General features: G+C 39.9%; 4 protein-coding genes across 4 annotated transcripts in view; 3 read left to right on the forward strand and 1 right to left on the reverse strand.

Annotated features, from left to right (window-relative positions):
* The first annotated feature begins 533 nt into the window (after positions 1 to 533).
* On the forward strand, positions 534 to 2,072 carry LOC106312412 (3-oxo-Delta(4,5)-steroid 5-beta-reductase-like). The gene is made up of 2 exons (XM_013749928.1): positions 534 to 688; positions 758 to 2,072. Exons 1-2 carry the CDS (start codon positions 650 to 652, stop codon positions 1,889 to 1,891), a joined length of 1,173 nt encoding a protein of 390 aa, XP_013605382.1. The 5' UTR covers positions 534 to 649; the 3' UTR covers positions 1,892 to 2,072.
* A 5,103-nt stretch (positions 2,073 to 7,175) lies between these two features.
* Positions 7,176 to 9,605, reverse strand: LOC106308767. Its single transcript, XM_013745891.1, has one exon. It carries the CDS (start codon positions 9,603 to 9,605, stop codon positions 7,176 to 7,178), a length of 2,430 nt encoding a protein of 809 aa, XP_013601345.1.
* A 190-nt stretch (positions 9,606 to 9,795) lies between these two features.
* LOC106311924 (heat shock 70 kDa protein 6, chloroplastic-like) lies at positions 9,796 to 13,079 on the forward strand. The gene is made up of 8 exons (XM_013749263.1): positions 9,796 to 10,470; positions 10,552 to 10,804; positions 10,900 to 10,979; positions 11,067 to 11,209; positions 11,301 to 11,399; positions 11,506 to 11,695; positions 11,869 to 12,267; positions 12,525 to 13,079. The coding sequence occupies exons 1-8, from the start codon at positions 9,895 to 9,897 to the stop codon at positions 12,924 to 12,926; spliced, it is 2,142 nt and encodes a 713-aa protein (XP_013604717.1). The 5' UTR covers positions 9,796 to 9,894; the 3' UTR covers positions 12,927 to 13,079.
* A 342-nt stretch (positions 13,080 to 13,421) lies between these two features.
* Positions 13,422 to 15,406, forward strand: part of LOC106308768 (ATPase 5, plasma membrane-type-like) — a 2,166-nt gene continuing 181 nt past the window's right edge. Inside the window, exons 1-8 of the mRNA XM_013745892.1 lie at positions 13,422 to 13,519; positions 13,609 to 13,784; positions 13,960 to 14,034; positions 14,110 to 14,347; positions 14,537 to 14,606; positions 14,691 to 14,851; positions 14,924 to 15,097; positions 15,201 to 15,350. Of these exons, the coding sequence (XP_013601346.1) occupies positions 14,180 to 14,347; positions 14,537 to 14,606; positions 14,691 to 14,851; positions 14,924 to 15,097; positions 15,201 to 15,350 (723 nt within the window). The 5' untranslated portion in view covers positions 13,422 to 13,519; positions 13,609 to 13,784; positions 13,960 to 14,034; positions 14,110 to 14,179. The remainder of the gene's footprint in view (positions 13,520 to 13,608; positions 13,785 to 13,959; positions 14,035 to 14,109; positions 14,348 to 14,536; positions 14,607 to 14,690; positions 14,852 to 14,923; positions 15,098 to 15,200; positions 15,351 to 15,406) is intronic.

Consider the following 15,406-nt stretch of genomic DNA (forward strand, 5'->3'; position numbering starts at 1 on the left):
GGTTCTCAAGAACGTGAGTGCTCGAAAGTAGGTATGGAGAAAAGGGTTCTTTCATTAACACTTGGTATCGTACTAAAGTTTCATCGCTTTGTCGTCTCTACGGATCTGTCGACTTAAAGGTGATAGATCAGATGGGTTACCGTTTTTAACATATACGTATAGAGGAATAATGAATCTTTATTAATGCTATGATTATATTAAGAGGATTGATAAATCAACTAATCGAACTTGAAGCTGAAGGTTTATCACATAAAAGTGTTCGTCGAGAAAAGTATAGATGGTATAAAGTTCTTTTAAAGGAATGTTAGTGTGAACGCATTAAATTCACAGTTTTGGTGAGAAACGTTCTTTGCGTGACACCTAAGCATTTTATTAAATAAAAGCTTCTCGTGAAGCCACGTCATCATGTCACATTCCTTGCCAATAAATTTTTAAGGTAAGTTTTAAAAATGTTTCTAGTTTAATATACAGGGGATTAGCTGACCAACTTTAGTCGGCAAGTACACGTTTAAACTTTTATAATATATACTTTTTATTTACAAAATAAAAGGCTAAAAGACAAACCCCACACGGTTCTGTCGAGTCTACAAACACCATCCCTTACCTTCTTTGTCTTTCTTTCTTCTCTCATCACCGATCTGATCGAGAAATGAGTTGGTGGTGGGCAGGCGCCATCGGAGCTGCCAAGGTAATCCGATCTTCATTCACCCTCTCCTTACATAGTCACTAATCCAATAAAAATCTCATCTTTTTACAGAAAAAATTCGACGAAGATGAGCCAACACAAACCTACGAGAGCGTCGCACTCATCATCGGCGTCACGGGCATCGTCGGAAACAGCCTTGCGGAGATTCTTCCTCTCTCCGACACACCCGGCGGTCCGTGGAAAGTCTACGGCGTCGCTCGCCGTCCTCGTCCCACCTGGAACGCAGATCATCCCATCGATTACATCCAGTGCGACGTCTCCGACGAAGAAGACGCGAGATCGAAGCTTTCGCCTTTAAGAGACGTCACGCACGTGTTCTACGTCACGTGGACCAACCGATCTGTGGAGAGCGAGAACTGTAAGGTTAACGGCTCTATGCTCCGTAACGTCCTCCGCGCGGTTGTACCTAACGCGCCGAATCTCCGGCACGTTTGTCTCCAGACCGGGACGAAGCACTACCTCGGCCCTTTCGATAGTGTTGGCAAAGCTGTTGATCGTCACGAGGCGCCGTTCACGGAGGATATGCCGAGGCTGAAGGTCGACAACTTTTACTACACTCTTGAGGATGTTCTGTCCGAAGAGATTAAGATGAAAGAGAGTGTGACTTGGTCTGTGCATAGACCAAACACTATATTCGGATTCTCTCCGTATAGTTTGATGAACATTGTGGGGACTCTCTGCGTCTACGCAGCCATCTGCAAGCACGAAGGGTCTAAGTTAGTTTTCCCTGGGAGCAAGGAGGCGTGGGAAGGTTTCACGACGGCGTCAGACGCTGACTTGGTCGCCGAGCAGCAGATTTGGGCTGCGGTTGATCCTTACGCCAAGAACGAGGCCTTTAACTGCAGCAACGCTGATGTTTTCAAGTGGAAACATCTGTGGAAGATTCTTGCTGAGCAGTTTGGGATAGAGGAGTATGGATTCGAGGAAGGGAAGAACGTGGGGTTGGTGGAGATGATGAAAGGGAAAGAGAGAGTGTGGGAGGAGATGGTGAAGGAGAATCAGTTGCAGGTGAAGAAGCTTGATGAGGTTGGTGTGTGGTGGTTTGCTGATGTTGTGCTTGGTGTTGACGGGATGATTGATAGTATGAACAAGAGCAAAGAGTATGGCTTTCTTGGTTTCAGGAACTCTAACAACTCTTTCATCTCTTGGATTGATAAGTACAAGGCTTTCAAGATTGTGCCTTGATTCATCTTCTACATAGCATACACTTGGATGTTTATTTCTCTTGTTTCTTCTTTGTTTCATGTCTATGTTTCTCCCAAAATCTCAGTTCTGTGTTGTCTGTTTTTGAATATTCCTTTTCTAGTCTTGTAAACCCTTTGTTACCCTTTCGAAATTCTAATATTTTGGGACAGTTTTCGCATCATAACCATTACAAGTTGTAATAAAAATATATTGGACAATCCTGCAAGAGCATTAAGGTTAGGAACACCAGATTCTGTCTTCAAAATAGTGTATTGCTCGCTATGGTTCCACTAGTGGTGTCTATTAGCCGCATAGTGAAATTGTTAGCTGCTTCCAAATCATAACAATGCAAGCTGGTTAGAGAGAGTATACAACACTGGCTGTGATAAAAGTTCACTTGGAATGATCTCAAATCTTTCTCCTTCAACTTCAAAGTAAAGAGAATTTGCTTATTTTTGGTTTAACTGCAACCCGGTCTAGCCATTAGCTTGCTGTTACTAGGAGGATATAAGTTCCTTTGCTTGATTCACATGTCTTAGCATTATCTACACACATAAATCAACCAATCTATTCCATACACACACTGCTGCAACTCCTCCATCCCAAAAAGACCAAATGAAAAGCTTAAGCCATTGGTTGAGGATAATGAATCATGTAGAACACTAGACAACCAAAGTTGCACCAAACAGTACCAAAAGGCTAAGATCAAATGAAAAGCTTAAATTCCTTCTCCATTTGCATTAAAATAATTCTTCTTTTCCTGAAATGGCCTTTAATAAACAGGCCTTAATTTCTAATTTGCTTCCAGCCTTCATATTTTCAGTACCGGTACTGTACCAAGCAAGTATTTTCATTCATAGATAGCACCAGCTCTAAGACAAGGGAATATGTAATCTTTGGCGAACTCTTCTGTGAGATCCTTAACAACCAACTGAGAAGCACCACTAGCCTTAGCCTTTTGTTCCAAACCGTCCAACTCTTCTATGCCCTTCATATCAAAGCAGTTAGTGGGTTGAGAAAACATAAGTCGAATGCTACATAAAACTTCATCCCTCAACTATAATAGTCATCATTTAGCACTTATGCAGTGTAGTACCTGACCAACATCTGCGGTGTAACACACAACTTCACAACCATAGTTCTCCCTGCGAAACAAACACTTTCATGTATAAGACTAGTGGACGGATTATACAAATAGCATCAAAGCTATCTGAATTCTTGCTAGAGATCAAAATGAACTAAACATACTTAAACCATGGCACGATGACAGAGGTGTCTAAGCCTCCACTGTAAGCTAGAACGACCTTTTTCAGTTTGCCACGAAGCCTGACCGGCATCCTTTGAATGAGAAGTTTTGTCATCACAAGAGAGGACAGCTCGAATAGCTGTGCATTATTGAAGATCACAAAGTAGTTAAAACATACATGAAGCTTAATCTAACACATTAAAATTTTATCACACAGGAATAAAGAATGTCTTTTAAGTAAATGGGCAGATTGAGTGTAACACTAACTTCACATTGACTCTTGTAGGTCTCTGATAGTGTTACAAAAAAGACTAATACAACAGACCTTTGAGATCATGATTTTTATTGTATGTGATGGCAATTAATTGATAACAAGTGCAATAATGATCTGGTTTAGCTAAGCCATTGTCCATCCTTTTTTGGTACTTATAAATTGTAAAATCATTATAGCTAAAGATACCAAACCGGAAAAAAAAAATCAGCTGATACAAAGTCTCTTTTCATGCTACAAAATTTCGCAAATTGCAGTCAATTACATGTGTCATATTTTGATAACCAGATCAAACAAAAGCTGAAGAAGCTAAGCCTTTGTCCATTTTCTTTTCCTTATCCAGATAAATTTTCAAATAGCTAGCGTTAACCAAACTAAACCGGTTGATTATGAGTTTTCTAAATTGCAATAGTATTATATTGAGTCTATATGTTTGAATTTTATTAATGATTTACTAGAACGAGTTCATCCTAATACTCCCTCCGTTTTTTAATATAAGTCGTTTTAGAATTGTGCACACAAATTAAGAAAATCATTAATTTTTTATATTTTCTAAACAAAAACATCATTAATTATTTACCTAACTACAAATCAACCAATAATAAAATAGAATGTATATTATCATTGGTCATATAACATTAAGTATTAATAAGTTTTACATAGAAAACCGAAAAACGTCATATAATTTGGAGCGTAAAAAATTCCTCTAAAACGACATATATTAAAAAACGGAGAGAGTATTATACAAGGACCTAATAGGATTTTGAACGTAAAGCAAATATATGTACCTGTTGATCAAAAAAAGAAGCAAATATATATACCTAAATAGTACAATATTAACTGAAATCTTTTACTTTCTCACAAATTTTGATATTATGTAAATATATTTTTAACAATTAAACAATTTTGAAAATAATTTCCAATTTTAGTGCAGTTATTAATAAAGAACAAACTATTGAATTTGCAAAGGATGTGGAATGGTAAAAATACAAGAGAGTATGATCTAGGGAGCTAACCAATTAAGCTATTTATGCAATTGGACTGATATAGCTAAATATTACAACGTATGAAACTTACTAATTAATTTAATTTTTTCTTTTAAAACATAAACAAATCTCTTTTTTTTTTCTCCTTGTCTCTTAACTTCTTCAACGATCAAAAATGGTAGATGAACCAACACTATCGAGGCTTGTCCAAGTAAGTAATAGAAGATCCATATTTGTTCAAGAGAAGAAAGATGTTGGACAAAGGCAAGTTCAATATGTCAGATAATTTTAAAACTAAGTTTCCACAATTGAAGAAAGTCTTCCATTGGGAAGTGTACATTTGGAAAATGTATAACAATAAGTTATCTACTCTATACTTAGCTAATCTTTTGATATGTCTTTTTTTTTATCTCGTCTCTTTTTTTTTTTTTTTGATAAACCGTGGGTTTCCGGCGACCGTGGTCAACCGACTATTCCCACGAGGTCCACGGCACTCCACGTATTCTTGGGATTTAACCCTAGCCCGGATGGCCAACGCGAGTCGAACCTGCGGGGAGCGTATTGGTTCTGGACCTCAACTACCTCTAGGCCAACCGCGTTGGTTTTTATCTCGTCTCTTCTAAAGAAGACAATTTAATTTTTCATCGTAGTTTTGTTGTGCATTTGATTTCAATCGTTCATCTGTAATCTTTTTTTTCATTTTTGTTAATTATATATACTTAATTTTTTTTAATATATATGTAGAAACTAAAAGGATAAAAAGATTGTGAATTTGTAATGATCATTAATTAAAAGCGGTGATTATTAGTTGTTCATGATAAAATTGTTAGTACTTTTGTATAACAGTAAATTTGATGAAACTATCTTTACAAACAGTACTTGAAGTTAGATTATTTTATAAATTTCTAATGTGGTCCTTTCCAATTTCCATTTTCTATAATATTGGATAAAATGTGTGTAAATGATACATTTTACAATATTTGCGTAGGATTTTAAAAGTTTGGACATGTACTGAAACTGTTTTATGCAAGCCCTCAAGATGAGGTATTTTGGTTATTAGAATCAAGGGTTTTAGGTTTCACCTCTTGGGGGGTTTTGGTTTCAAATGTTTTGGTGATTAACATGTAGTTTATGGATCATGGTTCATGGCTTTATGTGAGGCTCAATTGTGTCTGTTTTCCTGACCGATCTCTTTTAAATGTGCTTTTTTAGCAAAGTGCCTGATTTGCTGATATGTCCAGCATTACACATATTGTAAACTTGCAATGGAGTGCTCAAACACATCCTACATATGATGACTTTTGTAATGCTAATGCTAAGGAGACTGATTAAGAGAGCCATGTAAATTAGTATACTGACCACTTTAACTAGTAGATGTGCCCTTGCTGAAGTTTCTTTAAATCAGAATAGATATTAAAGGAAGGGTGTGTATTAGAATTAACCATATAATATCGGTAGAGACTGTTGATCATTTCTCTGGTTTATAGGCAAACTGATGATTCATTGACCCTATAACAATAAAAATTGAAGTTTCATTCTAGTAGTTGATAAAGTGCTTATATCCTGAAGAGTAAAAGTCTTGCAAAAGATTGAATGGCCCATAGATCTTTTAATCATAATGCAATTTTGGAAAACACCTCTTACGTTAACAAAACTCTCTTCTTATTGTCTTCACTGTTAAGCAAACAAACAATAAAAAAACGTAAGATTACAATTACCTTGTTAATGAATTGTTGCGAGTTACTCCTATTATGATTATCTTTGAGAAACATATTTTTATGCAAAAGAATAGGTCTGCCTTTGTATTCCCAATGGCCCTTCTTCAGTCCATTCCTGCTTAAAACACTGGAATCACCTTTCCCTTGCAGCTGTCAGTAGCCTGGGACGAATCGGATATCCGGGCAATTTTAAGAAATCCGGATCCTTATCCGGCAGATCCATAAATTTTACTATCTTTATCCGAATCCGGGGTTCGCGGATATCCGGGTGTCGGATATCCTTCTAAAAATTATAATATCCGGCGGATATCCAGATCCGGATTTGGATCCTTAAAATAAATAAAAAATAATATTAATATATATATATATATATAAAATATTAACAATAATTTAAAAATAAAAAAATATAATGTTTTTAATTATTTCTATGTATAATATTATAAAATTTACATAAAATTATATATACTATTATAAAAATGAAAATTTATTAAATAAAATTAGTTTTTATATATAGATATTATTATTTTGAAATAATTATTAATAATATTTACGGATCCGGATATCCGAACTAAAAAATCAATATATCCGGATCTGGATTCGACTTTGACGGATCCAATATTTTATTATCCGGATCCGGATTCGGCCTCTCCGGATATCCGGATTTTCGGATCGGATCTCGGATCGAATCCGGATCTCGCATAAAAGTCTGAGGCCCCTAGCTGTGAGTAGTGCGAAATGGTACAAAAAAAAAAAAAAAGAGAAGTGGGTGGGCTTTACGAATCCAGCGGCCCATCCATCTTCAGTCTCCTTTTAGAAACTTCAACTGGGTCCCACTTTTTTTCCTCACTCGTGTCTCCACCTTCTCTTATCTGCTTCTCCTATTTTTTTTTTTTTTTCCCAAATTGAAAACTTTATATATAACAAAAGGCTTTTACAACCATCAAGAGCATATCCGATTACGATTCCACAAACCTCCCCAACAAAAACCGTTATGATACATAACTACACAATCATCATCAACACCCACACAAGGGTGGACCAAAAGGAAATTGCCATGACTCTGTTAACTATCATATGCTCCACTTTCATTCACGTACATATGATCCAACCAACGTGGATGGCCAACCGCTACATAAGACTGCATCAGACCAAGCTGCCTGACACTCTGAGCGATGAAAGAGGCACATCTAACTGAAGCCAAAAGTCCAAACCTTAACTCCCATGCCTCGAGAGACCGGAGCTCTCTCTTAATCTCTGTAGCTTCAAACTGTAAGTTAGGCCACAAGGCGGGTTTCTCTATTGCCTCAACTATATCCCCAAAGGTTGAAAGAAAGATCACCTTATTCTTCTTCAAACTCTTCATACTTTCTAAAACCCACAACCAGATCTGTAGCTTAGCCTCATTGATCGACTTCACATCTGAGAAAGCCCTCCTACTATGTAGTAGAACTCTTCTCTTCTCATCTTTCACTATCCACGCCGCCCCCATGAACCCAAGACCTTTCGACCAGTCCATGTCAAACTCACAAAGGACCCATCCTTTGGCAATTTTCGGAGCATTACCTAGTACTCCCTTCTCTATCACACCCGCCTCCACTTGGTCCATTCCACTCTGAACTTGTTGAGCTACAAACCATACATCAGCTTCCTCTTTGGCTTTCTTTCTGATTTCATCTGCTTCAAACAATTTTCCTTCAAAGATAAAGGCGTTTCTGTTCTTCCATAAGTACCACAGGACCCACGGCCAGCTTCTGTTGATTTCAATATCGAACCTTACATCCTTACTCACCTTCAGGAGGTATGCGATGTTTTCATAGATCGAATGGTCGCTGAAACCACCCCGAGGAGAGGGGATATTGGATACCGCCCAACACTTCCTAGGTAGGTGGCAGGAAAAGAGTATATGGTTCACCGATTCCCCTTCAAAGCCACACAGCTGACATCGATCATCGCACTTCATTCCCCTTTCCCTTAATAGATCAGCTACCGGCAGGGCTTGAGACACAGCTTTCCAAACAAAAGTTCTTATCTTAGGGGCCGTCTGCACTTTCCAGATTTGAGATTTCAGGCTATTGAGGGATGGTTGAGCTTCGGCAACTTGACGTATCTCTTTGCTCTTTTCCTGGGCCGCTAGCCAATAACCCGATTTAACCGAGTAAGCACCTGATTTGTTAAACTTCCACACCCAGAAATCTTCTTTAGACGTCACCGGTTGGTTATTCAAAAGAATTTGGATGTCTGAAGGCACAAAAACCTCTTCCAATGCCTGAATATTCCATCTTCTATTTTGGAAATCTATCAGCTCCCTTACCCTCAAATTCACATTGAATGTACAGTTTTTTATCCAGGGAGCTCTCATGCCGTACCCATCCGCTTCATCTTCTACCCATTTGTCCGTCCAAACGTGTATAGAGTTTCCATCGCCAACTCGTTTCTGCAGACCTTTAAGTATCAGTTCCCTCCCAGATAACAAACTTCTCCAAGCAAAGGATGGCTTGTCACCCAGTTTGGCGTCCAAAAAGTTAGAACTTGGAAAGTATCTGCTCTTGAGGAATCGGGCCAACAAGCAGTGGGGGAAAGTAAGAACTTTCCAGGCCTGTTTAGCCAGCAACGCCTGATTAAAGGCTTCCAAGTCTCTAAATCCCATTCCACCACTCTCCTTTGGCAAGCAAAGCTTCTCCCAAGCTATCCAATGGATTTTCCTAATATGCGCATCAGATCCCCACCAGAAGTTTGCCATGGCACTGGACATATTGGCACAGATTGTTTTCGGGAGTTTAAAGACTGACATCGCAAAAACAGGCAGGGCCGATGCTGACGTCTTTAATAATATTTCTTTGCCGGCCTGTGATAGGTTCCTTAGGTACCAAGCATTCAGTCTACCATTCACCTTTCCTTTTAAATAGCCTAGCAGGTCTACCTTAGAGCCGCTAAAGCATTCCGGCAGCCCCAAATATTTGCTTGAACCTCCTTCATTCGAGATACCCAGCACCCTCTGAATCGCAAGTTTAACAGCGGGATCAACCTTAGATCCAAAGGATACGGCTGATTTCTGCAAGTTGATCGTCTGTCCTGTTGCACAGCCATACACCTCGAGCACTTGGTTCAGAGTCCTAGCTTGATTTTCAGACGCTTTGCACATAAACAAACTGTCGTCGGCAAATAGCAAATGGTGAACTGAGGGCCCCTCCTCAACAAACTTCAAGCCGTTTAGCAAGCTTAATCTTTCTGCTCTATTCAATAGGTGTGTAAGCCCTTCCGTACACAACACAAATAGAAACGGCGAGAGGGGATCACCTTGTCGTAGACCACGTTGCGGTTTGACCATCCCAAAAGGTTGATCATTCACCAGTACTGCAAAGGAAACAGAAGTGACGCATGCCATAATCAGCTTAACCCATCTGGCGTCGAAACCAATAGCCTCCATCAAGCTCCTAAGATAGCTCCATTCCACCTTGTCGTATGCCTTTGACATGTCCGTTTTCACCACCATTGTCTCAGTCATGATGCTCGGATTAGTCCATATAGCATGAACCGCTTCATGGGCAATTGCAATGTTATCTGTAATCAGCCTCTCCGCCACGAAGGCAGATTGATTGACGGATATCAGCTCAGGGAGGATGGGCTGTAGGCGATATACCAATACCTTTGCGATGATTTTATAGCCCGTGTTGAAGGATGTGTATTTTGTTTTTATCTGCTTCTCCTATATCTCCTCCTTCCTTTACATAGGGTTTTCTCTCCAATCTCCTTTCCTCTCTTACTTCCTCCATTCTCGGAAAATGGCTTCATCCGCCGCCCAGATTCACGTCCTCGGCGGAATCGGATTCGCCACCACATCCTCCAAGAGAAACCTCAACGCTAAACCCAGCTCAATCCCCAGAAGCGCCTTCTTCGGCACCAGAACCGGTCCCTTGTCCACCCCCACCTCCACCTTCCTCAGAATAAACACTAGAAACTCCCCCGGCGGCTCCAGATACGCTGCAGGTCCGGTGCGTGTAGTTAACGAGAAGGTCGTCGGAATCGATTTAGGCACGACTAACTCGGCCGTAGCTGCCATGGAAGGAGGCAAGCCGACGATCGTAACCAACGCCGAAGGCCAGAGGACGACTCCCTCCGTGGTGGCCTACACGAAGAGCGGCGACCGCCTCGTCGGGCAGATCGCGAAGAGGCAGGCGGTGGTTAACCCCGAGAACACGTTCTTCTCGGTGAAGAGGTTTATCGGGAGGAGGATGAACGAGGTCGACGAGGAGGCGAAGCAGGTTTCGTATAGAGTTGTGAAGGATGAGAATGGGAATGTTAAGCTTGAGTGTCCTGCTATTCGTAAACAGTTCGCTGCGGAGGAGATTTCGGCTCAGGTTTATTTTCCAGTGTCTCTGGTTGTTGTGGAGGGTTTCTCTCTTTTTTTTTAATTGGTTTAGGGGTTTGGGTGTGTTTAGGTTTTGAGGAAGCTTGTGGATGATGCGTCGAGGTTCTTGAACGAGAAGGTTACCAAGGCTGTTGTTACTGTGCCTGCTTACTTTAATGACTCTCAGAGGACAGCTACGAAAGATGCTGGTCGTATTGCTGGGTTGGAGGTTCTTCGTATTATCAATGAGCCCACGGCTGCTTCGTTGGCTTATGGGTTTGAGAGGAAAAGCAACGAGACGATTCTGGTCTTTGATCTTGGAGGTGGTACCTTTGATGTCTCAGGTACTTGGCATAATATTATCTTTTGGTTTCTACTTTTTTCTATATATTGGCACCTTATAATATGTATTTTTTTTGTTATGTTTCGTACTATGCAGTGCTTGAGGTTGGTGATGGAGTGTTTGAAGTGCTTTCCACTTCTGGTGACACTCATTTGGGTGGTGATGACTTTGACAAGGTGAGTTGAATGTTTATTCAAGCCGCTTTGAATCTGTCTACTCTTTCTTTTGTGATTTGCTTGATAGATTTAAGTTCTGCAATGCAGAGAGTTGTTGATTCGCTTGCTTCAAATTTCAAGAAAGATGAAGGCATTGATCTTCTGAAAGACAAGCAAGCACTTCAGAGACTGACAGAAGCAGCAGAAAAAGCTAAAATCGAGCTTTCCTCGCTGACTCAGACAAATATGAGGTACGGTTATTTTTTGTCGCCCAGTTTTTTTTTTGCTTATGTACACTTTCACAAGCATGTGGTTTCTGATTGGTATGAATTCTATGCCCAGTCTGCCATTTATCACAGCCACAGCTGATGGGCCTAAACACATAGAAACAACCCTAACACGTGCCAAGTTTGAAGAATTGTGTTCAGACTTACTTGACAGGTAACGACCATCATTCCTCATTTCCCTCTTTTTTTACACAGTTCTTATGGCAAGTAGTCATGGAGGCTCCCGTTGATCATTCTTAATCCATTTATCTATCTCGTAGGTGTAAGACTCCCGTTGAGAATTCCCTGAGGGATGCTAAGCTAAGCTTCAAAGATATTGACGAAGTAATCCTTGTTGGTGGATCTACACGTATTCCTGCTGTTCAAGAAGTCGTGAGGAAGCTGACTGGGAAAGAACCTAATGTCACAGTAAACCCTGATGAGGTTGTAGCTCTAGGTGCTGCGGTCCAGGTTTGTTTTCGTGAACTTGTACCTTACACCCTCTTTTGGTCTCGACTATTTCGACTTATGTGCAAACATAATACATTTACAGTAAACAAAGAAAGTTTGATCATTTTTCTGGCAAATAAGTTATGTTTCGCTGTAGCTAGTTCTCATCAAGCGCCTTTTTCTTTGGATTACAGGCTGGTGTTCTGGCTGGAGATGTGAGTGATATCGTTCTTCTTGATGTTACACCGCTTTCGATTGGTCTGGAGACTCTTGGTGGTGTTATGACGAAAATTATTCCAAGGAACTCCACTCTGCCTACTTCTAAATCAGAAGTCTTTTCGACTGCTGCTGATGGACAGACAAGTGTTGAGATCAATGTGCTGCAGGGTGAGAGAGAATTTGTCCGGGATAACAAATCTCTTGGCAGCTTCCGTCTGGATGGTATCCCACCGGCACCACGTGGAGTTCCACAAATTGAAGTCAAATTTGACATTGATGCAAACGGCATCCTCTCCGTCAGTGCTAGTGACAAAGGAACCGGGAAGAAACAAGACATTACCATTACTGGTGCCAGTACATTGCCCAAGGATGAGGTGCGTAGAATTTTCATACCAAACACCACTCTTCAGTTACTAACTTTCTTATTTATAGTTCCATTCTCGAGGTTTAGCCGTGATTTACTGATTATGAGATGGTAGCTGGAAGCATTGGCTGATATGCTATCGTCGTTGCAATATTGATGTGGAATAGCGTTGTACATGATCATAGGGCCTTAGTAGAAAAAAAACTTTCCTTCTGGCTAATATTGATAGTTATGGTAACAATAGGTTGGTGTGAATGAACGTTACAGGTAGAGCAAATGGTCCAAGAAGCAGAAAGGTTTGCGAAGGATGACAAAGAGAAGAGGGATGCAATCGACACAAAGAACCAGGCGGATTCTGTTGTTTACCAGACAGAGAAGCAACTTAAAGAACTTGGAGAGAAAATTCCAGGTGAAGTGAAAGAGAAGGTGGAGGCCAAACTACAAGAGCTTAAAGACAAGATTGGAAGCGGATCAACACAAGAAATCAAGGACACCATGGCTGCTCTTAACCAAGAAGTGATGCAGATTGGTCAGTCTATGTACAACCAGCCTGGTGCTGGAGCTGGGGCAGGTTCTTCAACTGGAGGTGAAGGTGATTCTTCAGCAGATTCATCTTCAAGCAAAGGTGGTGATGATGTGATCGATGCTGACTTCACTGACAGCAACTGAGAAATCCCAATTTGGATGATTGAGATGATGTGATCGATATTGACACACCGCAAATTAGAAAACGAACTTGGATGCAGGGGCCAAGCTATTTTATAAACTATGTGTGCACTTGCATCTACAATATTTTGAAAATTTAGTGTATTTTATATTTTATTTGTTTTATGTGCAAGTATGCACTGATAAATTCGAAAAAGAAAAATATTTTAAATCATCCACTGAGGAAAAAAAAAACAGTTTGCTTTGGAAAATAAATTAGCCTGATTTGGATGTGATCGTGTTCAAAATCTATATATATAAAGAAGAGTTGTCTTTTTCTTTAGGCTATCCAGCTCAGCAAGAGGGATGGTTATTCGACACGTGTCGGCACACCAAACACTCGACGAAATCAACTTTTTTTCGTTTCTTTTACGTTTTTTCATTTGAGCTTTTTGTATTTATTTACAAGCCCATGTTCTATGTGCTGTAGCAGAAAATAAAGCTCAAGTTATGTAAAGTTGTCGTCTTAGACTCTTGGCGATCTCTGTCGCACCTGCTTTGGTAAACAAATCGTTACCACCTTTACACATCTCCAGCCCTCTACAATTAAGGAGAAAGTATTCAACTCCCTTCAACTTATTCCTTCTCCCAATTTTTTTTTTATCTCTTTCAGATAACTTACAGTGGTTACTATCTATGGCCTCAGTTAATTGAAGAATACTGAACGTTCTAGATTCCTCTGGTTCAACATTCTCTGAAAGCAGAAGTTAAGATCTCCTTGCGCGGGGGAGGTTGCAGCGCGGCGGTCTTGCCTTTCTGTCTATGCTGATGAAATGGAAAACTCTTCGATGTGTTGTTCCAAGCTCCCCAACGCCTATGACGGTAATTTAAGATTACGATTAAGATTTTTTAAAATATGAATGGAATCAGTGTGATTGATGTTCTTATTGGATTGATCATCATCTACTCCGATGTTAGATCGGTCTTTTTGGAATTTGTAATTGCTTATTATTGCAAGAGGGTAATTAATAATATAATGAGATTCCGGAAAATGCAGACTTCAAAAACACCCAGAGAACATCCCTAGAAAGGCTGATCAAAAAGGCTGATGGATTTGCAGAAGTATTTCCAGGTACATACACTTAAGCAAAAGGCTATATATCTTTTACCACACATTCTATGTCTATATCGTATGGTTCATTTGCAGAGCATAAGTACGAGAATGTTAGTAGGCTGCAACAAAGGAACCATATGTGGTATGACAAGAGATGGTGTGAATGATACCCCAGCTCTCAAAAAGGCGGATATTTGGTATAGCTGTTGCTGGTCCTAATGATGCTGCAAGAGGCGTTTTTGATATTGTTCTCACAGAACCTGGACTGAGCGTTATCATCAGTGCAGTTCTTACCAGTAGAGCCATATTCCAAAGAATGAAAAACTACACTGTGAGTCAAAATTTTCATAAAGTTTTACACAGAGACACTAATTCAAATCTTGACATCGTCTTCCTGTGTCGATTTATGCGGTTTCAAACACGATACATATTGTGGTAAGTATACTTAGTAGATAGCACAAGATTTCATTTGGTTTTGATGGTTGCAATCCTAATCTAAAGCTATTGTAACATGGTGCAGTTTGGCTTCATGTTCATTGCTCTCCTATGGGAGTTTGATTTCACGCCTTTCATAGCAATCTTAAACAATGGTGAGGTTACATTATAGAGTATTTACTGCATTTAGTAGTGATTTTTTTTTTAATAAAAGCTAACAAAATCATTGCGCCTTATAGGAGCAATCATGACAATATCAAAGGACAACGTGAAGCCATCTCCACAGCCAGATAGCTGGAAACTCATAGAAATATTCTCGACTGGAGTCATGTTTCGAGGCTACCAGGCCTTGATGACTGTCGTTTTCTTCTGGGCGATGATAGACACTGATATTTTCTCGGTACATACTCTTATTCACAGTTTCTAATTCTAGGCCAGTTCAAAAAGCTAACTCTTTTGAGGGTTTACTTAGAACATGTTTGGTGTGAGACCATTGAGTCAACGTCCTGAACAAATCATGGCTGCTCTGTATCTACAAGTTAGCATCTCAGGTCAGGCTCTCATCTTCGTCACCAGGTCCCGTAGCTGGTCCTACGTCGAATCCCCTGGTCTTCTCTTACTTGGTGCATTTGTCATAGCTCAATTGGTATGTATGTATATATATAGTATAACAAATGCTTCCACTTAAATTATTTTCATGAAAACATAACAACAAGTATCATAGCCGTGTATTCTGTATACACTCTCAGGTGGCGACATTGATAGCTGTTTACGCGAACTGGAGTTTTGCGCGGATAGAAGGAGCCGATTGGGGATGGGCTGGAGTGGAAAAGCGTGGAAAGCGTGGAAAAGCGTGGTTAAAATTGTGGAAAAGCGTGGATCCCTCTCGACTTGCTCAAGTTTTTTATCCGCTACGTTTTGAGTGGAAAAGCGTGGTTAAAATTTCTTGAAAACA

This window comes from Brassica oleracea, chromosome C8 (genome assembly GCF_000695525.1).
Source record: "Brassica oleracea var. oleracea cultivar TO1000 chromosome C8, BOL, whole genome shotgun sequence".
Classification (NCBI taxonomy): Eukaryota; Viridiplantae; Streptophyta; class Magnoliopsida; order Brassicales; family Brassicaceae; genus Brassica; species Brassica oleracea.

Bases quoted from the DNA above. Each gene is read 5' to 3' on its own strand.
- LOC106312412 (XM_013749928.1), top strand. From the start codon at position 650: ATGAGTTGGTGGTGGGCAGGCGCCATCGGAGCTGCCAAG. The intron at 689-757 runs GTAATCCGATCT...ATCTTTTTACAG, and splicing joins GCGCCATCGGAGCTGCCAAG to AAAAAATTCGACGAAGATGA.
- LOC106308767 (XM_013745891.1), bottom strand. From the start codon at position 9,605: ATGGTGGTGAAAACGGACATGTCAAAGGCATACGACAAGGTGGAATGG.
- LOC106311924 (XM_013749263.1), top strand. From the start codon at position 9,895: ATGGCTTCATCCGCCGCCCAGATTCACGTCCTCGGCGGAATCGGATTC. The intron at 10,980-11,066 runs GTGAGTTGAATG...TCTGCAATGCAG, and splicing joins GTGGTGATGACTTTGACAAG to AGAGTTGTTGATTCGCTTGC. The intron at 11,400-11,505 runs GTAACGACCATC...TCTATCTCGTAG, and splicing joins TGTTCAGACTTACTTGACAG to GTGTAAGACTCCCGTTGAGA.